The sequence below is a fragment of the Abramis brama genome (genome assembly GCF_963993115.1).
Source record: "Abramis brama genome assembly, chromosome: 14".
NCBI classification, from domain to species: Eukaryota; Metazoa; Chordata; class Actinopteri; order Cypriniformes; family Leuciscidae; genus Abramis; species Abramis brama.
The window spans coordinates 1,486,978-1,508,387 of record NC_139976.1 but is presented as its reverse complement, the minus strand read 5'-3'; the positions used below and the strand labels follow the sequence as shown (position 1 = coordinate 1,508,387).

General features: G+C 34.8%; 1 protein-coding gene across 2 annotated transcripts in view; it reads right to left on the bottom strand.

The window, feature by feature from the left end:
- pald1a (phosphatase domain containing paladin 1a) overlaps positions 1–21,410 on the bottom strand; it is a 78,369-nt gene that overhangs the window by 34,982 nt on the left and 21,977 nt on the right. For both annotated transcript variants that reach the window (XM_084135063.1, XM_084135064.1), the window contains exons 2-15: positions 20,344–20,520; positions 20,140–20,245; positions 16,944–17,123; positions 15,238–15,402; positions 14,078–14,238; positions 13,651–13,726; positions 7,310–7,467; positions 6,293–6,389; positions 5,839–5,943; positions 4,858–4,953; positions 4,650–4,784; positions 1,933–2,049; positions 1,669–1,848; positions 479–676 (exon numbers count right to left, since the gene is read on the bottom strand). In XM_084135063.1, coding sequence (XP_083991189.1) covers positions 479–676; positions 1,669–1,848; positions 1,933–2,049; positions 4,650–4,784; positions 4,858–4,953; positions 5,839–5,943; positions 6,293–6,389; positions 7,310–7,467; positions 13,651–13,726; positions 14,078–14,238; positions 15,238–15,402; positions 16,944–17,123; positions 20,140–20,245; positions 20,344–20,520 — 1,951 coding nt within the window. The remainder of the gene's footprint in view (positions 1–478; positions 677–1,668; positions 1,849–1,932; positions 2,050–4,649; positions 4,785–4,857; positions 4,954–5,838; positions 5,944–6,292; positions 6,390–7,309; positions 7,468–13,650; positions 13,727–14,077; positions 14,239–15,237; positions 15,403–16,943; positions 17,124–20,139; positions 20,246–20,343; positions 20,521–21,410) is intronic.

The following is a 21,410-nucleotide window of genomic DNA, read 5'->3' as shown; positions in this document are numbered from 1 at the left end:
TAAAATAAAAACATTAAAACAAAACATTAAAACAAAACATTAAAATAAAATGAAATAAATATTAAATAAATGTTAATAACAATCCAAAAAAATAAAAATAAAATAAAAACATTAAAACAAAACATTAAAACGAAACAAAATAAAACAAAATAAAATAAAATAAAACAAAATAAAACAAAAAAAAATAAAACAAATAAAAACAAATAAAATAAAATAAAAACAAATAAAATAAAATAAAATAAAATAAAATAAAATAAAATAAAATAAAATAAAATAAAATAAAATAAAATAAAATAAAAACATTAGGGCGAGTTAATGACATTTGAAATATTCCGGTACAATCTGAGATTACAGTGACTCTGATGAACGCTAGAGGGAGCCGAAGCTCTTTTCTTTGTCATCTCATCAGCCTTTATAACTGCATCTGAACAGAAAGATGAATGTCAGCAGATTTTTAAGCTTTTAAAGTGCGTTTCACCTCTTCAGTCGGAGCAGAGCATTCTGGGAGAGGAATCCGCCTGTACTCCAGGCCCTGGTGTGAACTCTTGTGATGGTTAAAGATCTCCTGTACCGTCAAACAGCTCTTGAACATCTTCATCTGCTTCTCCTGCTCCAGAGTCACTTCAAGCCATTTCTGACTTCCCAAAAGTTCCTCTTTCAGAGCCGTTTCCAGTCTCTGCATCGAACACACACACACACACACACACACACACACACACACACACACACACACCATTCAGTGTCCCCCAAACAGGGCTTCGCAAGTTGATGAAATGCTAATAATTATATTGAATGTAAAATTAAAATAAATAAATTGGGCTGTGAATAATCGCTCAGAGCTTCTCGTTCACAGAAAACTAATTTGGGAACTTTAATTTACACATTCGCATAATATCCAACATTTTGTGGACAGTCCGACAAAATAAAAGCTTGGGGATTTTAAATGTTTAAAGTGAATGATTTAAGGCATACATTTTAGTATTGTAACTTGTAGTGTAAAAAAATATATATATTTTTACTATAATTATCATCAAATATTAATTTTTTATTTGTAATTTACAACAGAAATATATATTCTGTCTTCATTATATAATTGGAGTTAAAACATAATTATCATTATTACAACAAAGAAAAATACTTTATATATTTTTTTTCTATTTACTTGCATGACATGTGAACATTAACAGACGACAGAGAACTGTCAAACATGCGAATGTGACGTTATTGAAATTTTAACTTAAAATCTTAAGCATTATGTCTATTTTATGTCTAATGTATCCGGCTGAAAAAAAGAAAGTGTGAATCCCTGATCTAAAGAAATAAGAGTCATCTAGAAGGTTGTTTTATAATCCCTCAGCACTGAAACTGTTTGATAATGCAGATCCTCAAGTGGCTTATTGCTTTAAATTCAACTCAATTCACATTTATTTGTATTTACAGAAAATGTCCGCAATAGTCCACATTACAATTTAGAGCAATCTGTTATCAGAGAACTTGCTAAGTTATGTATTTCAGAAATGTACATGTACACAATCACAGTTAGCTAAAAATGTATTAATTTAAACAATGTAATAATTTAAGGCAGAAACAATGAGCTCATTGAAGTAATGAACACTTGTTTGTTAACAAATGATTATGACATTTAGAAAAACGTAGCATTAGTCAGACCTGGATCTCGTGTGTGTGTGAGGAGAGCACACATATGTGCTGATCCACACGCGTGGGCTCTCTCGGACAGAAGATCTGGCCGTTGGCCTCCAGAACCAGTTCATCCTGCAAATTCACCCATAAAACACTGCTGTGTTTCCTCTTCTCATCCGCCAGATACGCCAGAACGGCTCCCGTCGCCTGCCGGGGAACGACACAGAAGAGCAGTGAGAGATGCTGTCGATGAAGCGTTCACAAACCCTTCTCAGAGCGGACGAGAGTCACCTCAGACGTGGGCTGAGCCATGCCGTAGATCGGCATCTTGGGCACTCGTCGGAAATTTGCCACTTTCATCTCCTTAATGGTGCTCAGAACGTCAGGTGCTAAATATTCATCTGCGACCTAGACATAAAGACATACATCCTTTCAGAAATAATGCATCATCCGTTAGTTTAGTCGAGGTTTACAGAGAAAAAATGGTCATTTTAGGATGATGCTTGCAAGTGTTGAGATGTCAAAACTTCCCAGTTTATTATGCAGAGATGACGAAAGGGAACAATTAAGTTAAATCTTTGCACAAATAATAATACAGTCATATTTATTTATATAGAGCTTTAAACAATACAGATTTAAATAAAATAGGAAAATAACAGTTAATGTAAAAAAAAAAAAAAAAATTCTCATTAACATTGACATTTATCAAGCACAACCATTCAACCCTGTTACCAAAGTAATCTAAAGAAAAATGATTAAAGTTTAATAAGGATTTAATGCAGTATTCACAAACATGTCAATCAGTAGGAAAAATTATAAACCTCATCAAATAAAGTTTCACTTTTTACAAATCTTAATCTAAGCTTAAGATAAGTGGTCAAATTTAAGATTTTTAAAAAGTGAAACTTTATTTGATGAGGTTTATAATTTTTGGATAGAATCATCATCAAGTTCTGTTCAGTTGAAACTTTGTATCATTGTGAATGTTACATTTAAAATATGGAATTAAAGTGCAGAGCAACATTCCATTTTCTCTGGCGCTAAATCTTCTAATCAAATGAGGAATTAGCTTAATAAAATGTTTTAATGAAAATAAGTGTCTAATATTTTTAGAATATAGAGTCAATTTAATCCAAGAAATTTCTGAAACATGAAATGTTTTTTGAAAGTATTTTCTGAAAGTAAAGCATCTCCAGACAACAGTCATTTGATCTGATTTGTTTGTAATTTAATGCCATTTAACGCAATTTTCATGGCAAAAGAAAAACAACAGGTTCAAATGTAGCAAAACATAAAAGGATTTTTTTTAAAGGTTTTTAAAGTATCTTTGATTTTAAAAAAACTTTAAAAAAACTAAACCTAAACCTATTTTGTATGTTTCAAGGTCTGTTTTGAATCCTGTTTTGTAAGAAGATCATGTAAGACGTTTGACCGTGAGGATCGACTTCCTCAATTCAGCGCTAAATCTCGGTTCCAAGGCCCAGAAAGGAAAAGCCAGACAGAGTCACGATGTTACAGTTCATCTGTCGACAAGTCACACTTTCCTTAGTTACTGTTGCGAAGTGAGAAGGTCATTTCCATGCAGAGCAAACGCACATTAATCTCAATGGAGAAACACTATCAGAACAAAGCACAGATAAAACAGAGAATCTCCAGATGGAAGTCACCAGCATTTTAAAGGAGAGCGTCTCTTTAGGCAATACACACTACACTCAGATCTTATATGTGAGGAAGTGGTTATTCAGTCATAATTATTCACTGACTATGACTATGTTTGCATGCACAACAATGTTTGCATGCATCCATGTAATGAATATGATGTTTATATGCATAAAAGCATCTGAATATAATGCTGCAATACAGTATGTTCAGTTATTAGCTTAATTGCTGGCTAATTTAATTAGGAATAGCACTTAACAGCTTCAAAAATGCCTGAAAACAATGGCATGAAACGGAAAGGAATAAGCAATATTAATAATAGTCGATTCTTTACATAAATCTATTAAATTAAATCTGCCTCGTCACTCCAGAAATGCATTGATGTTTCTTTAAGGCGAGACACGGCTGGCAAAAACATCGATTTTTCATGCAGTGGTCAGTTTTGAGATTTTGGGCTAGTTTACTCCTTCAATATGTGTTCTTTCAAGCTGCTATAAAGAAAACGTTGAAAATATACATTAAGATGTTTATTTTATTGCATTTTGTTTACTTGCGGCAATTTACCAAGAAGTTAGCATTCCAGCACAACATGCCGAGTCTGTCATGACCGGTATCATTGTAAAGCTCTGAGTCTCCTGCACAACACTAATATGCACACCCAAATATGGGCATTTCCTTTCTATCAGTAACCAATCGTGAATGTCCAAAGAGGGATTTAAAGCTAACGACGAAATCTCATTTAGAGCCGTTTTCTCAAATTAGTTTTTTGTCATTCTCCAGTAGAAACATCTCAGCTTATGTAGCCAAACTCTCCAGTTATACACTTAGCAGTATTCTGAAGATATGTTCAGAGGGATTTGTTAATAAATCATTCCTGGCCTGATTTATGTGACATTTTAATCAAAAAAATATGTCGAAAATCAATTTTTTAAGGCTATGGACAGTATATTTTGATTTCCTAGGTAATAAAAGCATATATCCTGAAATTCCTCTGAATTTTTATTTTTTCATCTTGTGTGTAAACAAATTTTGCACCTGGCTTCATCATCTGTTCAGATCTATCTACCGAAAATATATGCAAAATCGTGCATATTTAATATGAGATAATGCCTAATTTGCATAATTAAAAATACAAATTTCTAAAACTTGTAATACATTATTTTTATATACTTGTGTAAGTAATCAACTGAGGAAGTTTAATGGTGATATCTATTATTTTAATTTACTTCACCTGTAGTGTCTCGCCTTTTTAATTTCCTAACGTTGCACATTGAATGCATTCTGTATACGTTCAGAAAAGCAGTGATTTAATCCAACAGTTTAATTTCTTTCAGAAAGGTTTTCCTCACCAGAACTCGAGCTCCTTTGGTGAGCAGGTCAGCTGGTGCTCTGAGCTCTGATTGGTTCATGCAGGAGAGGAGGCGGTACATCCAGGCATTAGAGCACAACCATTGGCTGAAACTACACGCGAACGCCAGCGGATACTAGAACAACGAGGAGAAACATTATAAATACGAATAATGCCCCTTCAAACACTCATTTGGAAACACACTGTACCTGTTCATGTAGGTAAGCGTTAAAGACGATCAGGTAGAAATATCGCTCTAGACTCTGTAGAGTTCGATGGAGGAAGTAATCTTTAGTGCTGCTTCCCTAAAAACACACAGACACACTTTATTTACAATCTGTTCAGCTGTAGGCCGTAAATCTGCCGTGTGTTTCCAGCTGGATCCACACACAAGCGATCTTCACACAACACTAGCTGGAGGAAACGGAGTATCTAAGCTCAGTACAACAGATTTCAGTTTGTCCAGAGAGGAAGAATCCCGAGAAACGGACAGAATCGGCTCAGTGGATACGCTGCGGGATAAAGAGTCTTTGTTAAGAAGCCTTAAACGTCTCACACACACACACACACACAGTCTGTGTAATGAAGCCTGACAAGAGTAATGAATTACTGCCAGATTCAGGGCTCATATAACGAGGAGTTTTCCAATAAAACATTTCATTGCACTATGAAGCGTACAGTATTTCACATGAAAAAGATGCATTTACATTAGTTTGGAATAATTTATCAAGGTTGCATTTATTTGATCAAAAATACAGTAAAAATGTGAAATATTGTTACAAATGTTTTATATGAGAATATTTTGTACGCTGTAATTTATTCCTGTGATCAAAGCTGAATATTCAGCATCATTACTCCAGTCTCCAGTGTCACATGATCCTTCAGAAATCAGTATAATATGATTTCATTTGTGTTTTCATGTTCTCGTTTTGGCTTGTGCATTGTCAAAAAATTAATACATCATTTTAATATGATGATTTGCTGCTCAAGAAACAGTTCCAATTATTGGCAATGTTAAAAACAGTTGTGCTTGCATCATATTTTTGTGGAAACTGTGATAATTTTTCTTAATTATTCCAAACTTTTGACAAGTAGCAAAAGACGCAGCAGCACAAAAAAGGCGTATTTAATTTAGAGAAAGTGGACAATGTAAGATATGCACCTTTGCATCATTGCACACAGATTCTCACCTGGATCTGATAGTCCTCCCCGATTCCCTCCAGCTTGTGTTTGTTCTCATAAATGGCCTCTCGAATGTCGTGCATCTCGGAGCAGAGGTCTATGGCGCGGTTCACCTGAAACACAGCATAAATAATCATATTTTGCTCAAATTAATAATTTTTTGTACCACCTTTAAGCTGATTCACACTTTAGTTTAGGGTCCAATTCTCACTATTAACTAGTTCCTTATTATCATGCATATTACTGAGATATTAGCTGTTTATTACTACTTATAAAGCACATATTAATGCATTATTATATTCTAAATCCCTTAATCACTACCTTACTAACTATTAATAAGCAGTAATTAGGAGTTTATTGAGTCAAAAATCATAGTTAATAGTGAGAATTGGACCCTAAACAAAAGTGTGACCATATCATGATGGGATTTATGTCTTAAAGACTGTTAGATTGAACACAAACCTCTTCCATGACCTCTTGACCTTTAGGCAGTTTACTGATGAGGGTCTGAATGACCTGAAACTGCAGTTTGGGTTTGTTCGGCACGTCCTCTTCAGATCTATGAACACGTGACATCTTTGACATTAAACATTTCGGCAGCAAACACACATCTTTATTAAACATACATGCAAAAGAATGATCATGAATGCACACTCTCATTGAAAATATGAGGTCAGTGAGACTATCAGTTTAAAAGCAGTTGATACTTTTATTCATCAAGGACGCATTCAATTAATCAAAAGTGACTGTAAAGACATTTATAATGTTACAAAAGATTCTATTTCAAATAAACGCTGTTTTTTTATTTTCTATTCATCAAAGAATCCTGAAAAAATAAAAGGTGTCACAGTTTCCACAAAAATATGAAGTGTTTTTAACATTGATAATAATCATAAATGTTTCCTGAGCATCAAATCATCATATTAGAATGATTTCTGAAGGATCATGTGACACTGAAGACTGGAGTAATGATGCTGAAAAGGGATACATTACTTTAATTAAATTTAATATTCAACAATATTATTGATCTGCCTGCATTTGACACCATTATATGAGAACTGAACAGAGCTGGACGATGACGTCGCGGTTTTCTCCAGATCGGCTATATATATAAATTAACTAAATTAATAACTTTTTTACAACAAAAATGAACCATCACTGAACTTACTTAAGCTGGACTATGATGCTATTTTCTTCTAGAAACAAACTTTGTTGCATTATTTTCACTGTGAAGCTGCTTTGAAACAATCTGTATTGTAAAAAGCGCTATATAAATAAAGGTGACTTGACCATATATTCACAGCTTTTTGAAATTGTAAAAAAAAAATTTTTTTAAATAATAATAATTGTAAATAATTAATTTTTGATCAAATAAATGCAGCAAAGGTGAGCAGAAAAAACAAAACAAATTGTACTGACTGCATTCAAATTGAAGGACAGTGTGTGTATCAGTATTCTAGGAGTGTGTTGGGGTCTTACGGTGTTGCTGGCTCCGGTGATGCCCGTGTCAGGTGCATCATCACCAGTGATCCCAGGATTAATCCCAGATTAGTGCGTCCGACTCCCACCTGACAGCTGAACAACAGCGCTGGAAGAGGCCGAGATGCATCGCGACTCAAGGACAGAGACGGATTCTCCTGACAGAGAGAGATCGCAGTTATATCGCAGTTTCTTAATGCATTTATCCGGGACACCAGAGTACAGTGCACTGCATGTGTATCGTAATAAAGGCGAGATACACATGCAATGCACTGTACTCTTTACAAGCCTTTTTGCACCTGGCAAGAAGAGAGAAGGTCTAAGGAAAAAAAGTCATTTGAGACCATTTTAATACGGGCCAAGCCAAGCGAATGTCAACCAAGCATCGAAAACTACGCAAAGATTTCACACTTGAAACGGTGGAGATCTTGAATTGAATCAGATAACACACTGAAATTAAGTTTATGCAGATCCGTCGGCATGGGATTCAAACCAATCAAACAACACTAGAGATGCCCGACCACGACCACCCACATCTCCACAGATTACTTACCAACTGTAGTCAGAATTACTGAATACAAATTAAATAATGAAAACTGTAGTAACAAGCTATTACGTCACACTTTTAGTTACTTTTGAATTATCACATAGATTTGAATAGGATAGTCTTGTACCATATTGATATAAAATAAAATATAAATTAAAAAAAATATGTAAGTTCATAAATTGATGAAAAGGTACGTTTTTTACTCAAGTAATAATTATTTATTTTCAATAATAATAATTAATTAAATAATTAATTAATTAAACAACAGATGTACAATTAAAATAATTTGTTTATGTATGTATTTATTTATTTATTTTAAAAAGATTACATTTTATTTCTTTATGCTGTGAGGCCTCTCAATTTTCTGTGTAATTATATCCTTTATGAATTTTATATAATTTTATATATATATATATATATATATATATATATATATATATATATAAATATATAAAGTTAAATGCCGTTTTAAAAGGGAAATTTAAAAGATAAAATAAAATTAGGTAGAATCAATAAATCATGAATAATTTACTGCCGTTTTGTGGTTATTAAGTAATCATGTAATCAATAAAAGTGTAACTGTAGTCTGTTTAGGAGTATTTGAAATGTAACAATCTAATTACAAGTATATAATATAATCTTAAAATCTTCAAAATCAATATTTTAGGTCAAAAGAGTTTGGCTGACAAAAAAAGTTTGAGATCCTTAATTTAGCTTATTTAGCTTTATATACAACTTGAGGTTTTATTTATTTAGGTTTAAAGCAAAAACTTACATTTATGCAACCTTTAAAAGAGTAAATAATCAGTGATATTATTACAATTAGCTGAGAACAAAACTACCTGAATTGATCTGAATAATGACATGAATTTCTCATATTTGAAGTTTGCATCATTGATTCTGTGATTTTCCGGTTTATTACTGTGAATCTGCTATAATCTGTATTGTAAAAGTGCTGTAGAAATAAAGCTGACATGACCTTGTTTATATCTATACCGTCTAATATCCTTTGGAAATGCTATAAAATGTCTGTTTCGGTTTAGAAATGGCTAATTAAATCTGAATCTCCATTAATATGGAGTAACTATGGAGTTGGGATCTCTTCCACGGATCAGCCTTGAAGCGAGTCGGGAAGTCTAAAACTTCCTTTTATTAAACTGCTTCCTGTGAATCAATCTATTGGCAGGACTAAAATAACAGCTTGAGCCTTGAGGTCTGACAAGAGGCTTTAAATAGCGAACGTTCACGAGGATCAGGAGTTCAGATGAATGATTCCTCGCCGCCAGACAAATCCATCAAAACAGACACACCGCTCGTTTTAGAAGCATTTTTGGGAATATGCATGGGAAGAATGCATCCTATCACACAGTATAAAGAGTAAAAAAGTTCTTCCAGTGCAAATAATTACTCCTCAAGTAAATTCTAATTACTAAATTCAAGTAACCGCAGCAACCGCGATATTCGCGCGTTTTCTTTTTTTATAAGGCTATACCCTTCTTGTTTTGAACTTCGTGCATGTGTATTGAATGTTAATAAGTTAATAATAAGACGCGGCGATCATGGTTTTATCATGGTGATTTGTACAGAGGCTTCGTGGATTGGCACTTAAGCCTAAACAGACAGTGAATGAGAGAGATCGACTGAGCGCGTGCGATTACCTGCGTCTGTCTTTGAGGTCAAGTCATATTCGTGAAAAGGTTGCCGTGTCCAAGGAAAGTTAAATGTTTGTCCTGTCATCCTTTTAACGTTTAAAATAAAGGGTATTTACCATGAATGGCATCAGTGACAGCGCTGGTCAGCATCCACAGCGCGAGGAACTCGCGGTCGCGGGAAACAAAACTCAGTGAGTCACGCATTGAATCAATGCCATTTGTCTCTATTAAGTGAAGCTTCAGCGTTTCCCATGCGACGCATTGCTGGTCAGCTGAGCCTTGAAAAGTGGAGCTCAAAGTTAAAAATAATTAACCTTGTTTCATTACTATCTTTTAATGAGTCAATCAGCGTTTTTGAACGTGTTGTTGAATGAATGGTTTAATGACTCACTCAAAGACAGTCCGTTGCCGTAACAACTGCGCGCTGAGTGACAGGCTTTCAATGCGGAGAGACGCTGTTTAGTTTCGGTTTATTGGTTACTGAAAATGTACTCGTTTTTGTGCATGCTGACCACATCGTGACACTTATTTATATAGCAACAAATAAATATAAATAAATCAAAATAAATTAATAAATGCGGTAAAACCGCATATCGCGCTATTGAGCCACTCAAAATTACCACAAGGGAAAATCCTGCACCGCGACAGCCCTACTCTGCGGTCACTCTTAGCTTTTCTCCATGTCCATCTCTCTTCAGTGTGTAATGTGTGTTTGAGCATGAGAAAGGTTTCGGGAGTTCTTCTCTATATCAGAGTCAGTGTTTCTGAACTCCTGAAACGCCTCCATTGTAGTCTTGAGTTTCTTCCGGGAACGAACACGTCACAATATTCCTCATTATAATAATTAATGCGCAGAATAAAGGGGCGGGGCCTGGTTGAGTTAGTTAGTAGTGTGTTAAACTGGCGGTTATGGTAAGGGGCGGGACATTTCCCAAACACACTCGAAGCGCTCGACCAATCACAACACACTGCTCCAGCCGACCAATCAGAGCACAGTGTGCTTTTCAGGAGGAGGGGCTTCATGGAGACAGGAAGTAAACAGAGCGTTACTGACAGACTGGGAAGAGAGGAGCCGCAACAATGGAGAATATGAGGAGAATATTACTGTCCTAAAGCCAGGCCCGGCTGCAGGATGAAATGACTGAGGGAAATGACATGTGAAATTGTAAAGGGGGCTTAACTTTATACCATCAATGAACAATACACACTGATAACTTGCTTAGTAAAAAAGATAAGCCAGCGTCATTTATTATGCATATATTAACCCTTTCACGCTTAATTTTAATATTCTAACTGACTCCCCATAGTGTTTTTTTTCAAGGCGACTGTTATTTTAGAACGTTCCCCCTTAATGTTTCCGTGGCGACGCGTCATATTTGTCACGTGACACACCGCAGCCACAATAACACTGTTGACAGCATAGACTGTATATAAACATGACAGATGTATCGCTTTTATTTCCTTTTCCCTTTTTATTCAAAATATTCACAAACTTGCTTACCATGTCATCAACTATCTGATCTCAAAATATCTCTTCTCAAAAATGTGTATGTGAGTGTGTTTGGTCATTTAAAAACCTTTATAAATAATCTTGATCTAATGTAATCTTGTTTCTTTGCGCCGCAGTTCAGAGAATCCTGCGAGTCATCAGTTTCTCACGAAATACATGAAACTTTATAGTTACTTCCACTGTGTTTGTCTGATATGAATAACCCACGTCGGCAAATTATATTTGAATAGATTGTTATTGCTGCTTCCACAGACATCAGTGTGTATTTTACAAACTCCAAATGTATTGTTTTACTAGTGCTTATATGTATTTAAATGTCTGAAACCTAAAACAAACATTGTGAGGTTGAAAACACTGCATAGTTGTGATATATGACAGCGCTGAGCTCAGTCTCTGGCTCAGCGCCAAACAACGCGCGAAAGCACAGTCTGAATCTGGCCGTTATGTCGTCACTGAACATTCTAAATCCCATATGTGGGACCGTCACCGCACTCTCAGGAGCACTGAAATAACAATCCCATATATGGGACTGGACCGCTCAAAAGGTTAAACATTTCATTTGTAACCATGAATACAAAAATGAAACTGAGGGGGCACAAATCAGATCTGAGGGGGCAATGCCCCCTTTTGCCCCCTCGTGGCGCCGGGCCTGTCTAAAGCCCAAAAACAACATCGTCAAGGACATAACTCATAAGTGCACGCAGCCTGTGGTGTCGTGTGGCCATTTTACTTTCTAATCTTTCAACACGACAAATCTGTGGCTTCAGCTTCTGTCTTCTTAACCAGAGAAACAGGAAACACATGAAGGAAGTGTCATTCATCAGACACATGCACAGCGTGACTGCAAACACACACACTGAGCTCTAACCAGACACACACACCACCGCAGATGCACTGGCAGCTATTTTCCATGGTAAAACTCAATATAAGCCCAGTCGGGGGGGGGGAAATGCTTATTTTTGCACTATTTGTGATTATGGAGTTGATAAACGGGCTTGTTCTGGTTAACGGATAATGTACAGTTTCTGTTTTTTAATATGTGACCCTGGATCACGTCACCAGTCTCGAGTCGCACGGGTTTATCTGTGGCAATCGCCAACAATACATTGTATGGGTCAAAATTATAGATTTTTCTTTTATGCCGAAAATCATCAGGATATTAAGTAAAGATCATGTTCCATGAAGATATTTAGTAAATTTCCTACCGTAAATATATAAAACATGTATTTCTGTGAGTGAATGCTGCACAATCGCCAACATAAATGTAGAACTTTAAAGGAGATTTTCTCAATGTTTCGATTTTTTTGCACCCTCAGATTCCAGATTTTCAATAGTTGTGTCTCGACCAAATATTGTCCTATCATAACAAACCACACATCAATGGAAATATTATTTATTCAGCTTTAATATGATGCATAAATCTGCATAAACCCATGTGACTGGTTTTGTGGTCCAGGGTCACATTTGGTCGACATTAATTTTTTGTAAGTACGGTCTGTTTTGAAAGAAAGGATACAGTAGTTTCTCATGTTTGTCTTCAGGCTCTCTGATGATCTACAGACTCCACAATATTCCATTAACTCATTTCCTTCCATCTAAACACATTATATATTACAGCCGGACGCACTTTAAAGCATCTGACGTGTTTAGATTCCACCGTCTCGGAGGATTTAATCACATCAGTGGCTGGATTGGCATGAGCTGAACCGACCGCAAGGAAACAATTCCCCTGATGCACAGACAGAGCCTTCATGCGCGTCACATGACACAGACAGAGCCTTCATGCGCGTCACATGACACAGACAGAGCCTTCATGCGCGTCACATGACACCAGCTGACCAATACACTGATTTAGATGATATCTCGATCAGAAAGGTCACAGCTAAATATGACTCGCACAGAGATAAGAAACATAAGTTTCAGGAGAATCTCTTACCTGGAGGACATTCGTGAAAACTTGACTTTGCCATTAATATTTAATATTAATAGTAAGAAAATTAATAATATTATTATTATTAAATAATAATTGCTGAATGATAAAAATATTAAATACTAATATTTATTATTAGTAGTATTATTATTATAATTGCCTGCTTTGATAATTATTCCAATTCATAATAATAATAATAATAGATTAATATAATTAATTCATTATAATTAATCCTGAGATCAGAAAACATGTACATTTTTACTTTTATTATTAAACTTTATAATTCACAGCTAGAATAATAATAATAATAATAATAATAATAATAATAAATAAATAAAATATAATTAATTATAATTAATCCTGATATCAGAAAACATTTATATTTTTAATATTATTATTATTATTATTATTATTATTATTATAAAATAGTACAATTCACTGCTTTAATAATAATTAATCCTGAGATCAGAAAACATTTATATTTTTACTATTATTATTATTATTAAACTGTATAACTCACAGCTTAAACCATAATAATACATTTGATCAGAAAACATTATAACTATTATTATTAATTAGTATAATTCACAGATTTCCGCTGACCAATACATTGCTTTAGACGATATCTCAAGTATTAGAAAGGTCAGAGGTCAGTATGGTTGCTATCGGGTTCATACCGATGGTTTCAGGAGAATCTCTTACCCGGAGAACATTAACGAACGCATCGAACTCGTCCTCCAGCGGCGCTCCCTCCATCGGCAGAGGCAGACGGTAATACCTGGACACACACACACACACACACACACACACACACACACACACACACACACATCAACTACTGCCGTTACATGTGAAGATGAGGATTCACCAGCATAAACCTATGAAGCGTGTGTGTGTGTGTGTGCGTGTGTGTGTGTGTGTGTGTGTGTGTACCTGTACGCAGGCATGGTGAAGCGTGTGTGTGCGTGTGTGTGTGTGTGTGTGTGTGTACCTGTACGCAGGCATGGTGAAGCGTGTGTGTGCGTGTGCGTGTGTGTGTGTGTGTGTGTGTGTACCTGTACGCAGGCATGGTGAAGCGTGTGTGTGCGTGTGCGTGTGTGTGTGTGTGTGTGTGTGTGTGTGTGTGTACCTGTACGCAGGCATGGTGAAGCGCGGTCTCTGATACACCTCCTCCGTCACATGAATGTCTTCTTCACAGCTGATGCAGATCTTCTGCGGTTCTCCTTTGAAATGCTCAATGTCGTTGTAGACGTAGAAAACGTTGTCGTTCAGTTTGGCGAAGTCATGAAGCTAAAAGCACAAAACACATCGTTCTCAGATGAGAATCTGTACATGATCGGCACATGATCATTTCTGGAGGTGCAGTTATTATAAACATGACAGGAGAGCATTACGGTTTGAGCATTCGTGTCGATGACAAGAAGAAAGGGGAGAAACGTGCAAAATTCGTAGAAATGATATTGTTCTGTTCATGCTGGTTTCATACGTATAATAAGAACATTTACACAATTTAAACTAGTTTTGTTTTTATGATTAAAATGTCATGTTTTATGTTCAATAACAACAACAAAAAATGTGTTCCTGGATGTTGGTTTCACTACTTTGATTTTATTTGACTTCACTGATTTTCCTATAAATATTTAATATAAATATTACCAAAAAATATTGTTGTCATTATTTATTATTATTATTTTCATTATCATCATCATTATTATTATTGCTGCTATTATTATTATTATTATTATTATTATTATTATAAAATATTATAATTAACTGCTTTAATAATAGTAATGATAAAAATTATATAATTATAATTTATCCTGAGATCAGACTTTTTTTATATTTTTACTATTCTTCTTCAATAGTATAATTAACTGCTTTAATAATAATAATAATAATAATAAATGTAATTTATTACACATTTATTAACAAAAAACATTTAAATAATAATAATAATAATAATAATTAGTAGTAGTAAAAGTATAAAGTATTAAGTATAATTCACTGCTTTAATAATAATTATTATAATCAATATAATTATAATTAATCCTGAAATCAGAAAACATTTGACTATTCTTTTCATTACTAAATAGTATATTCAACTGCTTTAATAATAATCATCATAATCATATTTAAAATGATCTCAGGACAGTTTAAAATGCATTTTCTTGTTCATTAGTTATACGTTTTTATTTTCTAAGAATAAATAAATAGACCCAGTCACATCATTCCTCTGTTGGCTCGATCCCACCGCTCCTGCATTGGCGCGTGTTCATTAAACTCTCTGACCTCTCTCCTGATGGTGAGCTCCAGGTCCTCGGAGGAAAGCCCTCGTCCCAGGTCGTGCAGGTTCTCGTGGAGGTTCTCCTTCCTCCGGGGCGTGTAGGGAAAGAAGTCGCTCTCCAGGCGCAGGAACACCACGGGCTCCTCGCGCAAACACAGGAAAATCACCTCCTGTTCAAAGGGACAGAAGCATGGAAACCTCCACCACATCAAAACCTTGCAAATGCAGCTCTCGTCTATGGTATAACGGTATAATGTCCATTTGTACAAGATGTAAAATAAGTCTCTGATGTCTCCAGAGTGTGTGTGTGAAGTTTCAGCTCAAAATACCCCACAGATTATTTTTTATAGCATGTTAAAATTGTCACTTTTTGAGGGTGAGCAAAAACACGTTGTTTTGTGTGTGTGTCCCTTTAAATGCAAATGAGCTGCTGCTACCGGCACAGAGGGCGGAGCTTCAAGAGTGTGTGTGTGTGTGTGTGTGTGTGTGTGTGTGTGTGTGTGTTAGCAGCTCCGATCACCTCAAGCAGACACGCACTAAAATGTCAGAAACTGTTCTGCCTTTTATGTTCAAACCGGAGTCAGACAATGATGGAGAGACTCAAGAAGAAGTGACAACATGTAGAAGCAACAGGACATTTCTGAATGGTTAGTTGATGAATTTATGTTGCTGATGTGGAGTTAACTATCTTCAAGTCATTGATTAGCATATTCTCCACCGAATAAAAACATTGCAAATGCATCTCTCGTCTATAGAGGTTATGCGTTGACTCACTTTCCCGCCGGACTGAGTGGCAGAAGAGCTGAGAGTGACTGGATTTAATAGGAAACACGAGTAAAACAAATGATTATCAGTTTAGACTAAAGGTTGGTATATAGAGTTCCTTACAACTTACCAAAGATCCAGTGATCATGAATATTGACATTCAGCAGGAATCATGTTTCCTGACATTTATATGAGCCTGATTTCCACACCGGGGAAATAGATAAAGCACATTTGCCTGTGAACGCTTTATATAAATACAATACAGTCTAAATCCATGTGATCACTCATATCACTGTTATATCATCATATCGTCCAGCCCTGAAACTTGTGTAGTTCTTTGTCAGTTTATTTAAAAACATCCAATTATACAGAATATACCATGTTAAATATTGAAATGATGAGTTGTAAATACAATCTATAACAATAAAATATATTAGGTGTGATTTTACCCCTAAATTCAGCATATCGACACACAATGATAACCGCAAATCCACCTTTCTCTGCCTGGATCCAGTTGTTCCTGTGAATTGCACTGTTTCTCTGTTCTGTATCTTTCTTCAGTCTGTAAAAATACACCTCAGATTTCTTGTCAAATCTATTTATACAGTCAATCTCAAAGCTCTTTCCTGTTTTAGATGTGTTTTGTGTGTTTTTGCCACTCAGTGTGTGTGTGTGTGTGTAACCGCACACACTCTGGCTGACGGTGACGTCACACGCATAACCTCCTTTTAAACTAATTTGCTCAAACTATAACATTTAAACAACAGTTTAATTGAAAGTGTCAGTTTAATCAGCATTGCATTTCCCTGAACAATCAAGCGAATCAACAACAGATTTAATCTCTAACAAATGACTTGACAAACACCTTATCAGTGGAATTATTTGCACATCGCTTTCGGTTAATGGAGGGTCAACAGGGATCGGCAGGAGACCGACACACACTGACCTGGTGGCCTTGAGCCTGAAGATTCTGCAGGACCCGTTTGAAGCCACCCAGGCTGGGTTGGCCCATGCCGTACAGTGGGAAACCGTCTCTGATCCGTCGGAAGTTCGGCGCGCCGTACGAGCCGGTGGTGCTGAGAACATCAGCTTTACTGAACGCGTCCTGCACCATGAAGAACGAGCCCTGAGAACAACCAGATCACATGATCAGATGCTGATTTTTTAATTAAAATGTTTTGCACATGCATGTGTTTTTAGCACGCTTTATGTTAAAAAAAACACTATGCAAAAGAAAAATAAAAAAATGAACACTGAAAATTTTACAAAGGTTGATTCAAAATGAAATGAAAAGTGTAAATTGAAAATGAATTTAGCTAAAAACCTATAAAACATTTTTTGTTAATTAAAATAAACCTGAAATTAAATAAACAAACAAACATGTTCACTTAACAAACATAAACACCTTATGTTATCTATAAAACTAATGAACATGAGAAATTCATTCAGGTTCACGTCACTTAATAACCAGATTAGATTCTGCTCAGCTGTTCATGTTGAATTGATTTCATTTCATTGCATCATTCATAACACCAAAAATGGCAGATTTGTTGGTCATGTTTGCATTTATGCATTTGGCAAATGCTTTTATTCAAAGTGACATACTTTGCATTCAACCCATGCATCAGTTTACAGCGGTTATGATCAAACAACACACATTAAACAGAGATGAGCCACAAAACTAGCTTTAACTGATGAAGTCGCTGCTGTTTGGGTGCTTTTTAAATGACGGCAAGGGTTATTATCGTTCATTAATATTAAAACCATTTAAAAATGTGTTCATCGAAATAAAGATGAATAATATAAAATACAAATATTGGATATAAAACTTAAATGAAAATTAGAAATGCTGCCTTAGGGAACTGACTGAAATAAGTTGAAGCACTAAAATAAGCTAAAACTAAAAACTAATAAAAGCTTTTTGTTCATTAAAATAAACCTAAAAATGAAATAAAAAGCTAAAGAAATATTGAACGGAAATGGAAAAAAGTCAAACTAAACAAGTAAACAGACAAAAGCACATAAAATTACAACAACAAAAAAAGAAATTAAATGAAAACTTAATGTTAATTAAAGCTGAAATTATATAAAATCTAAATATTAGATTTAAAAAAATACAAAAATTTTAAATGTCGCCTTGGTAAGTTGAAGTACTAAAATAAGTCAAAACTAAAACTATTAAAAACATTGTTAGTTAAAATAAACCTGAAATAAAATAAAACAAACATTAGATTAAAAAAATAAAACTTAACTCAACTTACTAAAATAAATAAAAACTAAGGCTGAAGAAATATTAAACTGAAATGAACTTTTTTTTTTTTACAGTATTGTAGAAAAGTAATAATGACAAAAGCACTAAAATTACAAAAAATAAAATAAATGAAAACTAAAAATGTTAAGATAAAATCTGATTCAAAAATATTAATAAACTAATAAAAATAGTAACTAACAGAAATAATAACGAATTAAAGCTTTCATAACAAATACGTTTGACAAAGATTTGTACAGTTGTAAACTTTATAACATGACAAAAATGCAGCATTATCCCCCGCTTTAATAAATGTATTTGCTAAATGACTAATTACTACTTTATTATGTAGAAAGCGGGACCATTCAACTCGGGAAGAAGCTCAAATAACGAGTCGGACGCGGAACAAAGGCGAGTGTTTGAGAAGTCGGACACTTTGTGTTTTCTGTTGATTTGCAGCGAAACTCATCATCGGCTCGTCAGCAAACAGAAACTAACGAGCAAACAAAGAGAAGGAGCGCATGTCTCCTTCAAAGCCTTCAGAGAGAGGTGCAAACGTCTCGTGAAGACTAACGAGAGCAGTAATTAATTACACTCTCTGTTTGCAGAGACGCGCCGCGACACATCCAGGATCTTCCTAAACCCCGGGATTCACCGGGATTTCTGAAGGAAATTAAGTGACGTTAAGGGTGGACAAAGAGGTGGCATGGTGAAGTACTTCATTATCAAAGCGGAATGATTACCATATTAATGCACCTCTGTTTTTGTAAATCTACTTTGCGTTCAGAGAATTAATTTTTTCCACACACGTCTAGTAAAATGATGTGGTTTTGTCTCATTAATACAGTTTATACTTTTTTCTTGATTTCCCCCGAAAGATTGGGAGTGAAGTGTGACAACATGCCCCATAGGTACATTGTAACATATGACAGATTAAAATGCAATCTGATCTAATAAAAAAAAAAATACAAGACATGTTAAAATATTTTCTCAAAATACAATTAAGTTTTTCATATAATATAATGGCATTTTTTAATAATTAAAAATAAACAAAATTTTGAGTTTGACGACAAACACACCGCAAATCAAAGCTATACAGCTTAGTTCAAACATATTCATAATTAATAGTTTCTGAACATTGACTCTGACAATTAGGCAAATTTTCCAACCTGATTCTCTTCACTGTATTAAAAAAAATATAAATAATGAAATAATGAAAAAAATAATATTTATATTTATATATTTTTAAAATAATTTTAACTGCATTTAATTGTTCAATTTATTCATTTAATTAAAAAAATTTCATTTAGCATCACTGCGGTACTATTATAGTTTTAATTAATAGTTTTAATTTTTTGTTTTTGAATTTTCCATTTTCATTTTAATCTTTGATTGAAAAATGTTTTAATTTTGTTGTGTGCTCTAGTTTTTTTTTAAATCCGTTTTTGTTATTTTTTTAATATGCCTCTATAGTTTTAGTTATTCAGTTACGTTATTATACACACACACACATATATATGCATATATATATATATATATATATATATATATATATATATATATATATATATATATACACACACACACACACACACACACACACACACACACATACATATAAATATAAAAAAGTGATACAATTATATTTTATTAAATATACCAATTTTACTTTAAGTAACTTTTATGGTTTTAGGTTTATAAAGTATAATGAACCTGATTGAATGAGCAGTGATGAGAATGTGAAGGGGAAATGTGGTTAATCGTCATGAAAATATTCAAACTAATTTAGTAAAAGAAAATCTAAAATGATGCAAAATATTTGTTTTTTATAAATTTTTTCTGAGATGAATGCGATCTGTCTTCATGAGATTGACCCACGGTGCGTCCGGCTCACCTGGACCAGATGGTGCTCCGGCATGTTGTCCGAGATCCTCCCAACTTTATAGTTTGTACGAAGAACATGATCGTCGTGGATCTGAAACTCCTGCCTGCAGTTATACCTGTAAACACACACACACACACACACACACACACACTGAATCAGGGCATTGTGTCGGCTCTGCAGGAGCTCGTGACGGAGACGCGCTGCTGGACGTACGTGATGACCACAGGAGCCACTTTATTAGTGATGATGGATTTGCCCTTGTTGTTGTGGATGTTGAAGGAGGCGCTGCTCGCTGACCGCCTGCTGTCCGTCATCCCGTTGCCGTGGAAACTCTCACGCAGTGTGTGCTGGGGAGCAGCGCTGGCAGTCGTACCCATACTCCACTGGCAGCTGTCAATCACACACACGAACATGAACAGAGCAGCAAGACTAGAGACAAAACAAGACAACCGTTATGAAAATTAAAGGTGTACTGTGTAATATTTAGGAGGATCTGTTGACAGAAATGCAATATCATAAACATAACTATGTTTTCAGTGGTGTATAAAGACCTTACATAATGAACCGTTATGTTTTATTAGCTTAGAATGAGCCATTTCTATCTACATACATACATATATACATCGACATGTTTCTACGGTGGCCCTAAATGGACAAACGCGTTTCGTCACTATGTTGTTCTAGCTAAAGTCAGCGAATAAAACACTGACACAATGATGAACGGGTAACAATAATATTCACAATAACATTGTTTTACTGAATAATCAAGTAAACCTAATTTCTTAGTTTATCTTTGTAAAGAAACCTCGTTGCTTAACTGGCTACTCTCTGCTGTCTCAGACGACGACATCACTTCCTGTCGGCCATCGTAACTTCTGTTGGGTGCAATTCACAACCTCACCACTAGATGCCGCTAGAAATCACACACACTGCACCTTTAACCGTGGTTTTATTATGGTAAAAGTGTAGAAACCATCGTTTCTTTGGTAAAACCACAGTTTTACTACAAATACCATGGTGAAACTAAAGTTGGTGAATTTGTGGTTACCATGGTTTAGGCAAGGCAAGTTTAGCACATTTCATTCACTGTGACAATTCAAAGTGCTTTACAGAAAGGAATTAAAATAATCACAAAATAAAAGCAAGGAAATTTAAAGAAATTAAATGAGATATATGATCCAGTTATCAAATGAATTAAGAGAGTAAAAAGAAGATGCATAGATAAACTTCTCAACACTGTTGTTTCATATTTTTCACAACTCCCAGTTTTACTGAGATTT